Source organism: Barbus barbus (genome assembly GCF_936440315.1).
Source record: "Barbus barbus genome assembly, chromosome: 15".
Lineage (NCBI taxonomy): Eukaryota > Metazoa > Chordata > Actinopteri > Cypriniformes > Cyprinidae > Barbus > Barbus barbus.
This window is the reverse complement of record NC_136743.1, coordinates 18353470-18368585: the sequence shown is the minus strand read 5'-3', so window position 1 is coordinate 18368585 and position 15116 is coordinate 18353470. Positions and strand designations below refer to the sequence as shown.

The following is a 15116-nucleotide window of genomic DNA, read 5'->3' as shown; positions in this document are numbered from 1 at the left end:
AAAATGACATAAATTTGAGGTTTGATTAATTTTCACATTGATGCTTTTAAAAGTAGGCTTTCTGCTGTTGTTCTCAACCTAGAAGCCCCACAAGAGGGCCTCAGTAAACAGAAGTTGCCTCAAGATGTCTAAAAATAATTGAAAAAATTGAAAGACAAAACGATCAATAAAATATAATATATATTATATTATATATTTGTGTGTGTGTGTATACAGTATACACACACACACACACAAAGGTTAATTAATTGTTGAACAGAGAGGTTGAAGTTAAAATTGAATCGAAGGCAACTATGTGAGTATAAATAGCATAATTAGCTTTTTGTTAAGTTTTTGTTGCTTTGTCAAAACAATTAATTAGAAATAATAATAATAATGAATTATTTAGGATGTGTGAATAATAAAATATAAATATAATGTATTTAATTGTATTACATATTGTGTGTAATTATTATGCGATTTAGCCACACACAACTTTTTTTTTTTTTTTTTACTAAATTCAGAATGTTTTAGCTGGCATCGTTGGCATCATGTTCGATTGCTCTCTCCTGCCTGGATGCACAACATGGCCACGATGCGATGAGTAATCTCTGTCTGGGTCGTTAATTTCGGAACGCTAAACAAAACATTGAAAAACATCCAAACCCTTAAGAGTTGGGTTAATGGGGTTAACACAGAGCAGTGGTGGACCTGAGGGAGGAACAGATGGATATCACGTCCATGGAGTAAATAACTTTAAATTTGGTGACCATCGAGCAGCTTTGCATGCTAGCTATGTTTTCATGAAGTTCTCATGTCAGCATTGCTTTAGGTTTTGACAGATATGCACTGAGAGAAAACTGAGTGTGTGCCTGCGTTCATATTTTCTATAGTATATTTGTACGGTATTAACATCTGTGGAAGCCTTTTCAATATCTAAAAGTGATGCTTGGAAAGTGGCAACTGTCAGGAAATTGTATTCGCAGGTTCAAAACTGACAGCTACGAAAACACCTTATTTATTTTAACATTTGTGATTTCTGACATTATGGTCATACATTACATACGCTTCAATGTGTAAAAGTGTTATAGTGCGTAGTTTTGTAACAATGTCGTGGTCAGTAATCCTGGATTTAGGAGTAATATAAACATAAGCGCCACGTCGCTGAATGAACTCATATTCTCTCAGATATTCATTACGTGAGATTACGTACCATTCGATGGATGTTATTAAACTTCCCATAAGACACAGCAGTGTGTACAACATAAATGAGTAGTAATTTAAATGCATTTGAAATAAGGCCCCATCTGAAATTCCAGATCTGAATGGAATTTGTGATTAATTTCTATTCTTTTACAGATTCAAGAGGACTCACCGGCAGAGAAAGCTGGTTTGGAGCCCTTTTTTGATTTCATCGTATCCATTGGCAATAATCGTCTCGTAAGTTTGTATTTGTAAAACCTTATTGATTATTCTTGTAATCTTGAACATTTAATTCAAACATTTAAGTCAATGTCACACAAGTAATATAATCTACACTGTGTACAATTTAACAGCAATATAATAGCTAATAAAATCTACATGTATTTAAAACAAGCTGTATTAAGTTGTTATAACCAGTTGTTAAAACCTGAAGCCATTATTCAACTTTCTAGCAATCTGTGTAAAACGGCATATCAGATTTTTGTGTGGTCATGTAAACGTTTTATTCAGAATATACACTTCATTTCCTGTGTTCTCTAAAGAGGATGAAAGTGCATGTCTTAGTTGGGATAAAGAGACTTAACCAAAATGTGGTTGTTGATGTGCGGTCGCTTTTACTTAGATTCTAATGGGTCACATGCTATCTGAAACAGAACCAGGAGAATGATATGCTCAAGGACCTCCTCAAGGCTAATGTTGAGAAACCGGTGAAGATGGAAGTGTATAGTACAAAGACCATGCGGATCCGAGAATTGGAAGTACTTCCCAGCAACATGTGGGGTGGTCAAGGACTTCTGGGAGCCAGTGTCCGCTTCTGCAGCTTTCAAGGAGCCAATGAAAATGTTTGGCATGTTCTCGTAAGTGATCCTTGCATTTTTTTAAGTACTTTGGCTTCTTGGACACTTCTCTTTATCATCATTGTGGGTGGTGATGGCGCAGTGGATAAGACACATGCCTTTGGTGTGAGAGACCCGGGTTCGAATCCACTGTGAGACACCAATGTGTCCCTGAGCAAGACACTTAACCCCTAGTTGCTCCAGAGGCGTGCGACCTCTGACATATATAGCAATTGTAAGTCGCTTTGAATAAAAGCGTCAGCTAAATGAATAAATGTAAATGTAAATCTTTGTTTAATTTAATTTTTCGCGCTTTGGTTTTAGGACGTGGAGCCAAATTCACCAGCAGCATTGGCCGGACTCCAGGAACATTCAGATTTTATTGTTGGAGCTGACCAGGTTCTCCAAGATGTAAGATGTGAATTATTTAATAAATGCTTGATTGTTATGCAGGAGAAAAGAAATCCTTGCATGCAAGTTAGTCACAATCAAGCAATGTTTTGATTTCTCAACAGTCAGAGGATTTCTTTTCCCTAATTGAAGCCCATGAGGGGAAACCACTAAAGCTGCTGGTCTACAATACAGAGACAGATAAATGCAGGGAGGTGGTTGTCACACCAAATGGTCCCTGGGGGGGAGAAGGCAGGTAATAACCCTGTAACAGAAGATGTAATAGTGTAATGAAGACCTGAATCAGCCATTATTTTGAGGAAATGCCTCACACAACTGCTTCCTCCAGAGCTTGTGTGCATTTCATTATAATGATTTTGCCTTTGTAGCCTTGGCTGTGGCATTGGATATGGCTACCTGCACCAAATCCCAGCACGACCTGACAGCCCAAAATCTGAAAGAGTCAGTCCAAAAGCTTCTCTTGTGGCAGGAACGCCAGAGGAAGAACTTCCTACAAATGGATTTACAGAGGTAATATTTCACAAGACTGTAGTGTGATGTTATATTATTTAAAGGGATAGTTCACCCAGAATTCTGTCATTTACTTACCTGTATGTCTTTCTTTCAAATGTGCAACACAAAATGAGATATTTAAAAAAATGTCTCGTTTTTTTTGTTTGGTCCATACAGTGAAAGTAAATGGGGTCAAAAAACATAAACAAAAATTGGACCCAACTGACATATTGTTTTATTTCACAGAGGAAAATAGGTCTGCACGATTTGCCTTTTTTTTGTTATTTTGGTTTTATTTTTATTAATTGTGCAGCCCTAGAAGAAAGAAATGCATGCAAACGATGTGAGGGTGTGTAAATAATGACAGAAAGTTCAACTGTGGTTTGAATTTTCGGTAGATACGTACAACAACATAACTGAAAGGTATATCTTCAGGTGTCCTTAATGGCGTCTAGTCAGTCAATGAGTGGCTTGGATCTTGATACCCCACTGCCACCTCCCATTCAGAGAGTCATGGATCCTGGTAAGGCATCAAAATACGTGCTTCATCTAGAACAAAAATCATGAAAAGACATTGTAATATATCAAAGCAATGGTTCCTCCAGGTTTCTTGGATCAGTCAGAAGTGGCCATGATGAATTCGGAGGTATCAGACATGGCAGACCGACTGGACCTATCCACTTCTTCCATTGACATGACAAACACATCCCTAGCTGTCCAAGAGGACATTGATGTATCAGGTGTCGGTGAGGCCACCTTGCTAAATTTAGATGAACAGAATTCAATGTGTGAGTTCAAGTCTAGGTGGTAAAATGTACAAAATTGCTCTTTTTTGCAGAGGAGCTTCAAGACCGTGAGGTTCCCAGTCATAACCCTGAGGAGCAAAATACAGAAGAGTATCCTCCTGTGGATTTCAGTTCTATTGCACCACCTTCAGATGTTCCTTCTCCCCTTTCTCTCCCACACCCTCTTCTCCCAAATCTGCCTCTTAATCATAGCATGCCCACAGACATGGCGACTTTGATGAATTCTTCAATCCCATCTCTCGACTCTTCTGTGCCTCCTATAGACATCTCTTCTCTGCTCATTGACCCCGCCGCCCTTCATCTCGAGTCGTCTGTGCCACCTGCAGAATATCCCGTGCAGTCGAACAAGTCCGAGTCCGCACCTTTCCCCTCATAAACTGATGGTGTCGATCAGGGCTTTTCTGATGTGCCACAGTCTCTGAAGAGCAGCTTGTCTGAGGGCAGGGCAGAGGCTGTATCCCCTGACCTGATGTCTTTTGATTCCTATAATGCACATATCAAAGATGAAGCTGCTCCTCAGTAGTGTCACTACCAAGTACTACCTTGTGTCTTGTTTACGCAGTTGCTCAACAATCATCAGGTGGTGTTTTTTAATTGCTTTGTTACTGTTAGGATCACGTGTTGGCGAATTGGTATTGAGTGTGTTTTTTTTAAACGGTTGTGTGCAATTTAGTTTTATTTTGCGTCTAGTAGTCATGATGGTTGTAGGTTGTTGGAATGTGTGTAGGGCGTTGTTTTAAATTGTGTAGATCTTGATTTAGAAGATAATGTTTTATGTTACTAAATTGAAACCTTTTTATATAGCTTGATTAATTAAAACCGCTTAGATTCCTCTACCAGTTTTAAATCCCACAAAAAGTTGAAAGTAGCACCTGAAACCTTTATTTAATTTACTGTTTATTTTAAATATTTGTAGTATTTATTTAGCTACGACACAAACACTCATGGATTACTGTGTTTAACTGAAGACAGTGTAGATTACATAGAGGGGAAGTCGTGGCCTAATGGTTAGAGAGTCGGACTTGTAATCCAAAGGTTGCGGGTTCGAGTCTCGGACCGGCAGGGATTGTAGGTGGGGGGAGTGAATGTACAGCGCTCTCTCCACCCTCAATACCACGACTGAGGTGCCCTTGAGCAAGGCACCGAACCCCCAACTGCTCCCCGGGCGCCGCAGCATAAATGGCTGCCCACTGCTCCGAGTGTATGTTCACGGTGTGTGTGTGTGTTCACTGCTGTGTGTGTGCACGTTGCATGTGTTAAATGCAGAGCACGAATTCCGAGTATGGGTCACCATACTTGGCCGTATGTCACTTCACTTAAAATAGAGCTAATGAAAAAAATATACACACAAAGATCTTTAGAACACTGTTGACAAAATAAATAATTTTGTCTAGAAAACATTACATTTTTGGCTTACTTTGTTACATATTTTGGAACCTGTTTGGGTTTTATTTTGTGTTGTGGGAATGTTTAAGCAAAGTACAAATATTTAATACTGGGCATTGGGCAAGGGTTTTGTATTTGTTTAGTTTAGCACACTAAAATCTTCCTGGCTAATTAGATTTTTAAAATCACATCAAAATAATTGCAAAAATCTAATTAGCCAGGAAGATTTTAGTGTGCTAAACTAAACAAATATTTTTTTGTTTAGGAATTTTTTTTTTTTTTACCAAAATATTTAATTTAAATCTTTGCTACTTAGTCTTCATTCGTAGTGATTTATGTGTACTTCAGGATGAAAAGCGTAATATGTTTCAAGTTTCGTTGAAAACAGTTAACATTAGAGAAATGTTGCTACAGTAAAATGTGCTTTTCATGTCATTTATTAATCTATGCAAATACAGGTATTGGATAAATGCCAATGGAATTTCTGTGGTATTAATATTGGTCTCTGATAGCATCACTGCCACATTTAAGAATAGTGTCATACACAGGACTTTATTTTTCCTATTTGATGATGGGAAGCGCTAAATAATACAATACCACTTTGAGCTTAAGTTCTAATTTCTAAAAGAGTTTAAGCTATGAACAAAGACTTTATATATACAAGCAAAGTGATTCCCGAAGACATCTCTTTGCATTGCATATGCTACAAGGATGAGGAGACAATGTTGAATATTAAATTTGAATATTGAAAATGTATATTTTTGTATAGTAATGCTACTGATGCATGACATCATATTAAGTAAACAGAAAATGCTCTACACAAACTGTATTCTTTGGGTTTCAGGGAAAATGTCAGATTGAAAAACACTGGAAACATCTACAGCAATAAAAGATCCATAAATATAAATTGTTAGTGCTGATTGTGTTTTGTGTTGTAGCTTATACTTTGATGTTGGTTATCGAAAGTAAATATCAAAGGGATAGTGCACCACAAAATGACACTTCTGTCATGTACTCACCCTCATGACCTTCCAAACATGTATGATTATTTCTTCTGTGGAACATATTTTGAAGAATGTTGGTATCCAAACAAGCAAAGTTTTGGTGACCATTCCTTCCGGTGTATGCAGACTTTTCGCTAAATATCTAATTTTTTTGTTCCACAGAAGAAATAAGGGTTGAAACCAATTAAGGCTGAGAAAATGATAGTAGAATATGATTTTTTGGGGCAACCGTCACTTTAATAATGAATTGAAGAGTGTTGTTAAGCTAATAATCATTGACTTTCTGGCCAACTTCATGAGGTAAGCTTTATAAGTGACTTTTTTGTTTTGTTTTTACACAAGACCAGGGAAGTGTGAAAGGAAGAGCTCTAAAGAAAACGCACAATAGCAGGTTTTGGATGAACGACTAGCTGTTTACAAGTGTGATCAGTCAGAGGTTTAGGCTACTTGTGAAAATAGTCCAACCGCGATTAAATTAGTAAAAGAGAGCAGCACAAACGTGTCTTTGTGATGTGAGGTCATGTGATGTGATCCTCCTCACTGTATAATGGGGAATTTAGAGGATGTCGGAGAGTCCGATGCCACAGCACGAGCGCTGCATGAGAGTTTAATAATGTTCCAGTCCAGGACATGTGGACCAACAACGAGCATCAGCGCTGTCGAGCAGCTTCAGTGACCTCTGCCTGTGTCTGGCGCTCTCTTACGGTCTCGAGGTAAAGCAGGTACAGCAGGCTGATCTCGCGCTGTGAGAATGCCACAGTTATGCGGCCTCCTTATCACTCTTTTATTTGTTGAGGTGAGTAACACAGCATTTTTACTTATTTTTTATTTATTTATTTAATAGTCATTTTAATTTAGTTTACAAAAACATGTTAGTTTTGTTTTAAACTTTGATGTATTTTTATTTATAATTCACATTTTGTTGTCATGCATTTGCTCCTTCAGTCTCTGTGACACAAATTTCTTGCAATATTTTCCACACACACATACACACTGTTCATCTAGCACACAACATTGTTTATTGTTCTTGTCAGGACTCAGACAAGAAGCTCTTTGTAGTTTATTTTCCATGATATCAGATGTAGTCTTCAACTGTCACAAAAAAAAAAAGAAAAAAACACCATTATGTAATAATAGGTGACCCAGGGCCACAAAACCAATCATAAAGGTAAATTTTTTGAAAATGACATTTGTCTGAATAAATAAGCTTTCCATTGATGTATGGTTTGTTCGGATTGGACAATATTTGGCTGAGATACAATACAACAAGAATCTGAGGGTGCAAAAAAATCTAAATGAGAAATTCGCCTTTAAAATTTTCTTAGCAATGCATATTACTAATCCAAAATTAAGTTTTAATATATATTTACAGTAGGAAATGTACAAAATATCTTAATGGAACATGATCTTTACTTAAAATCCTAATGATTTTTGGCATAAAAGGAAAATAGATAGTTTTGACCCATACAATGCATTGTTGCCTAAATTGCTACAAATATACCCCAGCGACTTAAGACTGGTTTTGTGGTCCAGGGTCACATATGGTTTTCATTTAAAAGGACACAAAAAGAAAAAGGTTTGACATTGTCATAGTCATTTATTTTTATTTAATCTTGTGTTAGTGTCAGCATAAACAGGCTGATGTGATGAAAATGGATCAGCATTTTCAGTAGTTCCTGTTTTTAATTACTGGAAACCGTTTTAAACAGTTGTCTTGATAGTACTTGACATGCATCAGCTGGCTAGACAGGAAAAACATGAGTGTCTTTGCACACAAGACAAAAACGATAGATGAGAGGCAACACAAGTGCAGTCTTAAATTATCTGACATCAACCAATGTTGCTATTTCTTCCTCTTTTCAGAATACATTTGTTAGTTTCATCTTACATGTACCTGGTTCTTTCATGATATGAGACTTTATTTATAAAACTATCTCTTCATTTGCAGACAGTTGCTGAAAGAAAGTACTGTTGGTACTTTGAAGGAGATTATCCTGTGTACTTTGTGTAAGTATAATAGATAAAATAGAATTTAATAGGGCAGTTGTGGTTTTAAGGAAGGAAACAAGAAGCTAGAAAGCTAGGACCCAGACTAATCTTTACTAACCTCACCTCTTTCCACATTGTTCTTAATAGTTTCAATAGAACAGTGGTTAAAGGATTCATTCAGATGCACAGTGGAAAAAAAGAGAGAATTCCTTAGCTCAGAAACATTCCCCCCTTTTAATGGTTTCAATAAGAGTAATTTATCACAAGCACTCCCGTACAGCCAGCCACTGACATCCACCACAGGAGGTGAGGTACAAACAATTTAGTCTTCACACCAAAAGCACGGATTAATGCTCCTGCAGCCGCGGCAGACAGTACGTCACGCTTCGTAATCACATTTCACTCAAAAGAACACATTCATCATCAAGCTTGCTTTTACCTCACAAGTCATTTGTGCAGCAACAAATACTAGGCTTTATCTTAAAATATTATCTGAATGAAAATTGTAAACTAACTATAAATCTGTAGAAGATGGTCACCTTGTCTTATAGTGATATAACAATGAAAAAGTCTTGTGCTCACTAACGCTGCATTTATTTAATCAAAAATACAGTAAAAAGTAATGTTATGAAATGTTATTACAATTTAAAATAACTTTCTTGAATATATTTTAAAAGTTCATTTATTCCTGTGATGGCAAAGCTGAATTTTCAGCAGCTTCAGTGTCACATGATCCTTCAGAAATCATTTAAATATACTGATTTGGTGCTCAAGAAACATTTCTTAATAGTATCAATGTTGAAAATAGTCAATGTTTTTTATGGAAACTGTGATACATTTTGTCATGATACTTTGATGAATAGAGCGTTCAAAAGAACATAATTTATTTGAGATAGAAATCTTTATAACATTATATATGCTGCCACTTTTGTTTTGACCAATTTACTGAATCCTTGCTAACCCTGAGCTTCTGAAGGACGATTATGTCTGTGTCATAGATGCAAGACATATGAAGACTGCTGTGGCACACAATGCTGTGTTCGAGCCCTTTCTGTTCAGAGAATATGGTATTTCTGGTGAGTTGTTTTTTTCAGTTTAAAGTTTTATAAAATACAAGATTTTTTGGAAATTGCATTCAAGTTGTATATTTGAAGGATGGATCAGAACATCTGTTTATTTCCCAAACCGTTTGTCGGTTTGCAAAGAACTGGGGATATTCTTACTGTGAGATGACACTGCACCACTGTACTGACCTGGATTGGAATTAAAGTGATTTTAAGGGCTGTTTTTGATTGGTCTATAGGCTGCTGCTGATAATTGGCATTTTGTGCTGCTGCAGTACTGGGTACTTCATTCGCAGACGTGTCCACCCTTACCCTCCACCGGAGAGACCTGATTTTAACGTGGCCTTCACCAGACAGCCCATCATATCACCAGGTAATCTCTCCCTATGCCTTCGTCTTGCATACATGCATTACGTGGTCTCATTCCCTGTGTGTATATTGTCCCTATGTGTTGGTAGGATTGCATCACAATTATGGAGACTCAGAGGCTGCAGTCATTTCCACCATCTACCCAACGCAGACCCACCCCAGTCACGTGACTGCAGTGTATTCAGCCCTGCCGTCCCACTACAGACAGCCCCCTCCTTCCTATGATCAGGTCATGCAGGACTCGCAGAAGAAATAAACAGACCCTCAACACAGTGACGTTTTCTTACTCTATCTGTGAGGTGAAAGAAAGAAATAAAACAGAAGAAGCTCAACAACTCAGCCATGGAAGAAAACAAACAAACTTTGTACAAGTACAAAAACAAGAAGTTTAAGAACACTGAAACTCCATCTTTTTCTCAGCATAAAAAACTGCTGGAGGCTTGAGGTTCCTCATCTGTGGATACAGTAAAAGTGCACTTAGTTTTCAATGTCAGGATTTAAGAATATGTTTATAAGCATAACAGGTTACACAATAGCTTTCACGTTAAAGTTTAACAATAGTAACAATAGCCTCAACAAACTACTGTATATTTCATAATTTTATATTGTTCACTTCTAAAGAAATTTTATTTTCATACATAGAAACAGAGCGTTCTGACATTATTAAACATTTATTTCTTCCACATAAAGGGCATTAACACTTCCTGAATGCTTATGAAATGTTATTGGTTGAAATCCACTGCATAGTAGTAATAAAGTTTGAATTTTTTAAAACTTATTTCTGTCTTTGCCTGTTTTGCATATACTGTTTATTAATTTATAATAATATTTTTTTTATATTACTTAATAAATAAATAAATACACACATACACCTTGCCAGGACTGGGTTGCCCCAGTACCTTAATTCTTCATGGTATATATTCAAAAAGGTGCTGGAAACATTCCGGGCGGTTTTTGGTCCATATTGACATGACAGCATGATGCTGAACGCCCTTGTTGTGAATCTTCCATTCCATTACATCCCAAAGGTGCTCTATTGGATTGAGATCTGGTAAATGTGGAGGTCATTTGAGTACATGAACTCATTGTCATGTTCAAGAAAGCAGTTTGATTTGATTTGAGCTCTGTGACATGGTGTGTCATCCAGCTGGAAGTATCCATCACAAGATAGGTAGGCCTACACTGTGGTTATAAAGGGATGGACACGGTCAGCAACAGTACTCAGGTAACATAAAATGATGCTCGGTCGGTACTAAGCGGCCGAAAGTGAACCAAGAAAATATCCTCCACACCATCACTTCACCACTTTTTTTTTTTTTTAATGTTTACGTTACATTGGTAACCGTTCATTACCACGACAAGGTGGCGCTGTAAAGTAATAATCTCCAGTTTATTCTGTCCCTTTAGTTTCAGATCTAGGCATTACTAGCACTTGCCGTTGTGCTATGAGGGAATATCGTTGCCAAGTCATCATTTATTCCGCAGAATGATAAAATGTGTAGCAGTCAATCAAATTGGCCTTGTCTGGAAAAGGACATCGAGAATTTTCATTCTTTTCCAGGCATTGAAGACACTTGAGTCTGTCTACACCATTATATACTGTGAAGAAGACAGAGCAGATCTGAATACTGGCCTACTGAACTCAGTTTTGAAAATATTACAAAAATGCCTCTGAGGATGTTCAAGGTAAAACAAAAAGCCAAAGAAAAAATGATGCTTGTGTTCTGAATGATCAGATCTGAGATTATGTTTGATCCAGGGCTGCATTCATCTGGTCTCTCAGACCTCCAGACATTACTGAAGTTGTGCTTGCAAAAATAATTCCTTACACAGCTGTAAACTGTGTAGCAGTCTTGTCGGAGGTGAGGCGAGATCGTATGGAAGCATATGGGTAGCAAAATTCATTTTGAAACGTAATATGCAAAATGACAATGCAATATGTAAAATGGCAATGTATTTCTGTATTTAAATTTACATTTTCCCATACATATGTGCAACATTTAGTGCAAAATGAAAATGAAAATTCAATTTTATCTTTTACATTTGCCATTTTCTAAACTAGTTTTGATATGTAAATTAAAAACATATTGTAGCGCTTTATTAGTTGAAAAATTTAAATGAAATTGTATTACCCAAATTGATTAGATGTTTAACATGCCCAAGCAAACACTGTAGCAAAATGATCTTTTAAATGCCATTTTTCCTAAATGCATTTAGACTTTCACGTAGGACACTTGAGATTGCATTTTCATCGTGATACCGTGTGATAATTGTAGCAAAATGCAGTGAGAATTTCAAAATGCATTCTGAGCCAAATTGTGCAGCAAAAGGGTAGAAAAATTGGTGATTTAAATGCCTTTTATTTTTCTTAAATGCATTGACACACACTTAAGACGTTTCAATTGCATTTTCATTAAATACCTCGCGATAATGTAGTTTAAGTCAATGTGGATTTGAAAATGCATTCCGAGCCGGTCACGCCCCCCGACCTGTCAATCATGTATGTCAACCTGTATATCAAGGCATGGCTCGGCAACAAGACGCACAATAGGACGATATTCCCCATTAACCAAACGCTTTTCACCTGCCTCAACATCTCTCACTGTTTTACACTACGATTGATGCACATAAGCAAACAGACAGTGCACTTCTAGTGCAGTGCAGATCGCAGGGTATTTAATGAAAATGCAATTCAAAGTTTGCTTTGAAACCTCAAGTGCAATTTCAAATTTCAAACCTCTAGTGCAAGTGTCAGTGTCAATGCATTTAAGAAAAATAAAAGACATTTAAATCACAATTTTTGCTACCAGTTTGCTGCACATTTGGCTCTGAATGCATTTTGAAATTCACTACAATTATCACGCGGTATCACGATGAAAATGCAATCCTATGTCATAAATCTAAATGCATTTAGGAAAAATGGCATTTAAATGATAATTTTGCTACAGTTTTTGCTTGGACATGTTAAACATATTTGGGTAATACAATTTCATTTTAATTTTGCAAGTTATAAAGCATTAAAATATGTTTTTAATTTACACAATAAAACTAGCGTAGGAAATGGCATATGTAAATTATATCATTTAAATTTCAATTTCGCACTAAATGTTGCACATATATATGGGAAAATGTCAATTTAAATACAGAAATACATTGCCATTTTACATTACATTTCAAAATGAATTTTGTTATCCATATGCTTCCATAAGATCAAGCATGGCAGTAATGGCAGACCTTTATGCAACTTTTCAGTCTAGACTTAAATATTTGATGTATTTTCTTTCACAACAAACAATAATTCAATAATTGCGTTCATTCAAAGGCCTTGTGTGGACACCTCTACATGAAAAGGATTGAAACCATCTCATTTGTGCCTGATAGTTTCTATTGAATTAATTGATTAAAAACAAGTAATTATTCTTGTTCTTAAACTCTGTGGCCCAACAGGGTCTGGAAGAGTTCAAGGATACAGGTTGCTTTATGGTACAGCTTGTGTCTTCGGGTGCATGGGAGTGAAGGAAAAGAACGAAATATATGCTTCGAGCCACATTTCCTGCAAGCAGCATCACTTGTAGCCTCTGAAACAGACGGCGCAACCTTTGTTTGACCTTCAGCTCCTCTCACTTATTTATAATGCAGACTTCATAAAAGTTTGAGCACAACCGAGCGCAGTGTTGTCCACGGTCCAGAATGTGGATGAGTTCAATCTCTTCACTTTCTAAACACATACAGCACACGATGTAAATTGGGCTCTGAGAACAGACACGGCGTGAAATGGGTTTTAAATCTACAAATTTTCTAGATGAAACCACAAAGGACAGTTTAAATAATAAAATAAAAATTTATTCAGCCCATTGTCTGGCTCTTGTTTACTTGCTTGTCACTACAATTATTTTTTTTTATTCAAGTTCATTCAACTGTTATTTTTTTGCAAATATAAGTTTGCAAAGAAAAGAAAGGAAAAATGTCAAAAAGTGTCATGTATGTATGTACAAGCAGTGCATCCGGAAAGTATTCACAGCGCTTCACTTTTTCCACATTTTATGTGGCCTTATTCCAAAATGGATTATATTTATTATTTTCCTCAAAATTCTACGAACAATACCCCATAATGACAACGTGAAAGAAGTTTGTTTGAAATCGTTGCAAATTTATTAAAAATAAAAAATGAATAAAAATCACATGTACATAAGTATTCACAGCCTTTGCTCAATACTTTGTTGAAGCACCTTTGGCACCAATTACAGCCTTAAATCTTTTTGGGTATTATGTGACAAGTTTTGATCATCGTCATTTGGCAATTGTCTGCCATTTATCTCCTCGCCTCTTCACCTCTCAGGCTCTGTCAGGTTGGATGAGGGCAGACACACATTTTCAGGTTTCTCCAGAAATATTTGATTGGGTTCAAGCCCAGGCTGTGGCTGGGCCACTAAAGGACATTCACAGAGATGTCTATAAGCCACTCTTGCTGTGTGCTTAGGGTCATTGTCCTGTTTGAAGATGAACTTTCTGCCCAGTCTGAGGTTCTGAATGCGCTGGACTAGGTTTTCATTAAGGCTCTCTCAATATTTGGTGCATTAAGCTTTTCTTCTACTCCAGTGGTTCCCAAACACGTTCCTGGAGGCCCCCTAACACTGCATGTTTTCCATGTCAACTTAATCAAACACCTGATTCAGATCATCAGCTTATTAGTAGAGACTCCAAGACCTGAATTGGGTGCGTCAGACAAAGGAGAGATGCAAAATATGCAGTGTTGGGGGGCTTCCATGAACGTGGTTGGGAACAACTGTTTTACTCTGACGAGTCCCTGCCGCTGAAAAACAGCCCCACAGCATGAGGTTGCTACCAGCACACTCTACTTTTGGGATGGTACTCTGCAGGTGATTAGCCGAGCTGGTTTCCTTCAAACTTGATGCTTACAATTGAGGTTCATCAGACCAGAGAATCTTGTTTCTCAGAGTCCGAGGGTCCTTTAGGTGCTTTTTTTTTGGTAAATTCCAAGTGTGTTTTCTTTTGTCTTCACTGAGAAGAGGATTGAGTTTAGCCACACCGCCATAAATCCCAGATCGTTGGAGTGTTGCAGTGATGTTTGTCCTTCTGAATCCCATCTGCATACGTGACCCTGGACCACAAAACCAGTCTTAAGTGTCAATTTTTCTAAATTAAGATTTATACAACATCTGAAAGCTGAATAAATAAGCTTTCCATTGATGTATGGTTTGTTAGGATCGGACAATATTTGGCTGAGATGCAACTATTTGAAAATCTGGAATCTGAGGGTGCAAAAAAATCTAAATATTGAGAAAATCACCTTTAAAGTTGCCTAAATGAAGTTCTTAGCAACGCATGTTACTAATCCAAAATGAAGTTATGTATTTATGGTAAGAAATTTACTAATAATTTAATAGCTAACAAAAGATAATTTTGACTCATGCAATGTATTTTTGGCTGTTGCTACAAATATACTTAAGACTGGTTTTGTGGTCCAGGGTCACATATATGATCATGGAGCACAACTAGAGTGACCATTAGTTTCTTGGTCACCAGACTAACCAAAGCCATCAATTGCTCAGTTTG

The 15116-nt window shown here is 36.9% G+C and overlaps 2 protein-coding genes across 4 annotated transcripts; both read left to right on the top strand.

Annotated features, from left to right (window-relative positions):
• The first annotated feature begins 543 nt into the window (after nucleotides 1-543).
• LOC306881134 (Golgi reassembly-stacking protein 1-like) lies at nucleotides 544-6018 on the top strand. 3 transcript variants are annotated; one of them, XR_013785125.1, is made up of 10 exons: nucleotides 544-725; nucleotides 1339-1419; nucleotides 1836-2039; nucleotides 2343-2429; nucleotides 2534-2664; nucleotides 2798-2939; nucleotides 3357-3444; nucleotides 3527-3667; nucleotides 3760-4503; nucleotides 5346-6018. XR_013785125.1 is itself a non-coding variant. In XM_079435053.1 (9 exons), the coding sequence occupies exons 1-9, from the start codon at nucleotides 663-665 to the stop codon at nucleotides 4101-4103; spliced, it is 1281 nt and encodes a 426-aa protein (XP_079291179.1). In that variant the 5' UTR covers nucleotides 544-662; the 3' UTR covers nucleotides 4104-6011. The 3 variants fall into 3 exon arrangements, 2 of the variants coding, with proteins under 2 accessions (XP_079291179.1, XP_079291180.1); XM_079435053.1 differs by having other exon boundaries at nucleotides 3760-6011; XM_079435054.1 differs by having other exon boundaries at nucleotides 555-725; nucleotides 1805-2039; nucleotides 3760-6011.
• Nucleotides 6019-6656: 638 nt separating this feature from the next.
• Nucleotides 6657-10316, top strand: LOC306881143 (WW domain binding protein VOPP1-like). Its single transcript, XM_079435064.1, has 5 exons — nucleotides 6657-6913; nucleotides 8066-8124; nucleotides 9105-9182; nucleotides 9410-9543; nucleotides 9629-10316. The coding sequence occupies exons 1-5, from the start codon at nucleotides 6869-6871 to the stop codon at nucleotides 9793-9795; spliced, it is 483 nt and encodes a 160-aa protein (XP_079291190.1). The 5' UTR covers nucleotides 6657-6868; the 3' UTR covers nucleotides 9796-10316.
• Nucleotides 10317-15116: the final 4800 nt, after the last annotated feature.

What these genes read in the sequence shown, in the direction of transcription:
- LOC306881134 (XM_079435053.1), top strand. Translation starts at nt 663, where the DNA reads ATGGGGTTAACACAGAGCAGTGGTGGACCTGAGGGAGGAACAGATGGA. An exon ending in CTACAAATGGATTTACAGAG is followed by an intron (nt 2,940 to 3,356) that starts GTAATATTTCAC and finishes GTATATCTTCAG; the next exon opens with GTGTCCTTAATGGCGTCTAG. An exon ending in TCAGAGAGTCATGGATCCTG is followed by an intron (nt 3,445 to 3,526) that starts GTAAGGCATCAA and finishes TGGTTCCTCCAG; the next exon opens with GTTTCTTGGATCAGTCAGAA.
- LOC306881143 (XM_079435064.1), top strand. Translation starts at nt 6,869, where the DNA reads ATGCCACAGTTATGCGGCCTCCTTATCACTCTTTTATTTGTTGAG. An exon ending in TCACTCTTTTATTTGTTGAG is followed by an intron (nt 6,914 to 8,065) that starts GTGAGTAACACA and finishes CTTCATTTGCAG; the next exon opens with ACAGTTGCTGAAAGAAAGTA. An exon ending in ACAGCCCATCATATCACCAG is followed by an intron (nt 9,544 to 9,628) that starts GTAATCTCTCCC and finishes ATGTGTTGGTAG; the next exon opens with GATTGCATCACAATTATGGA.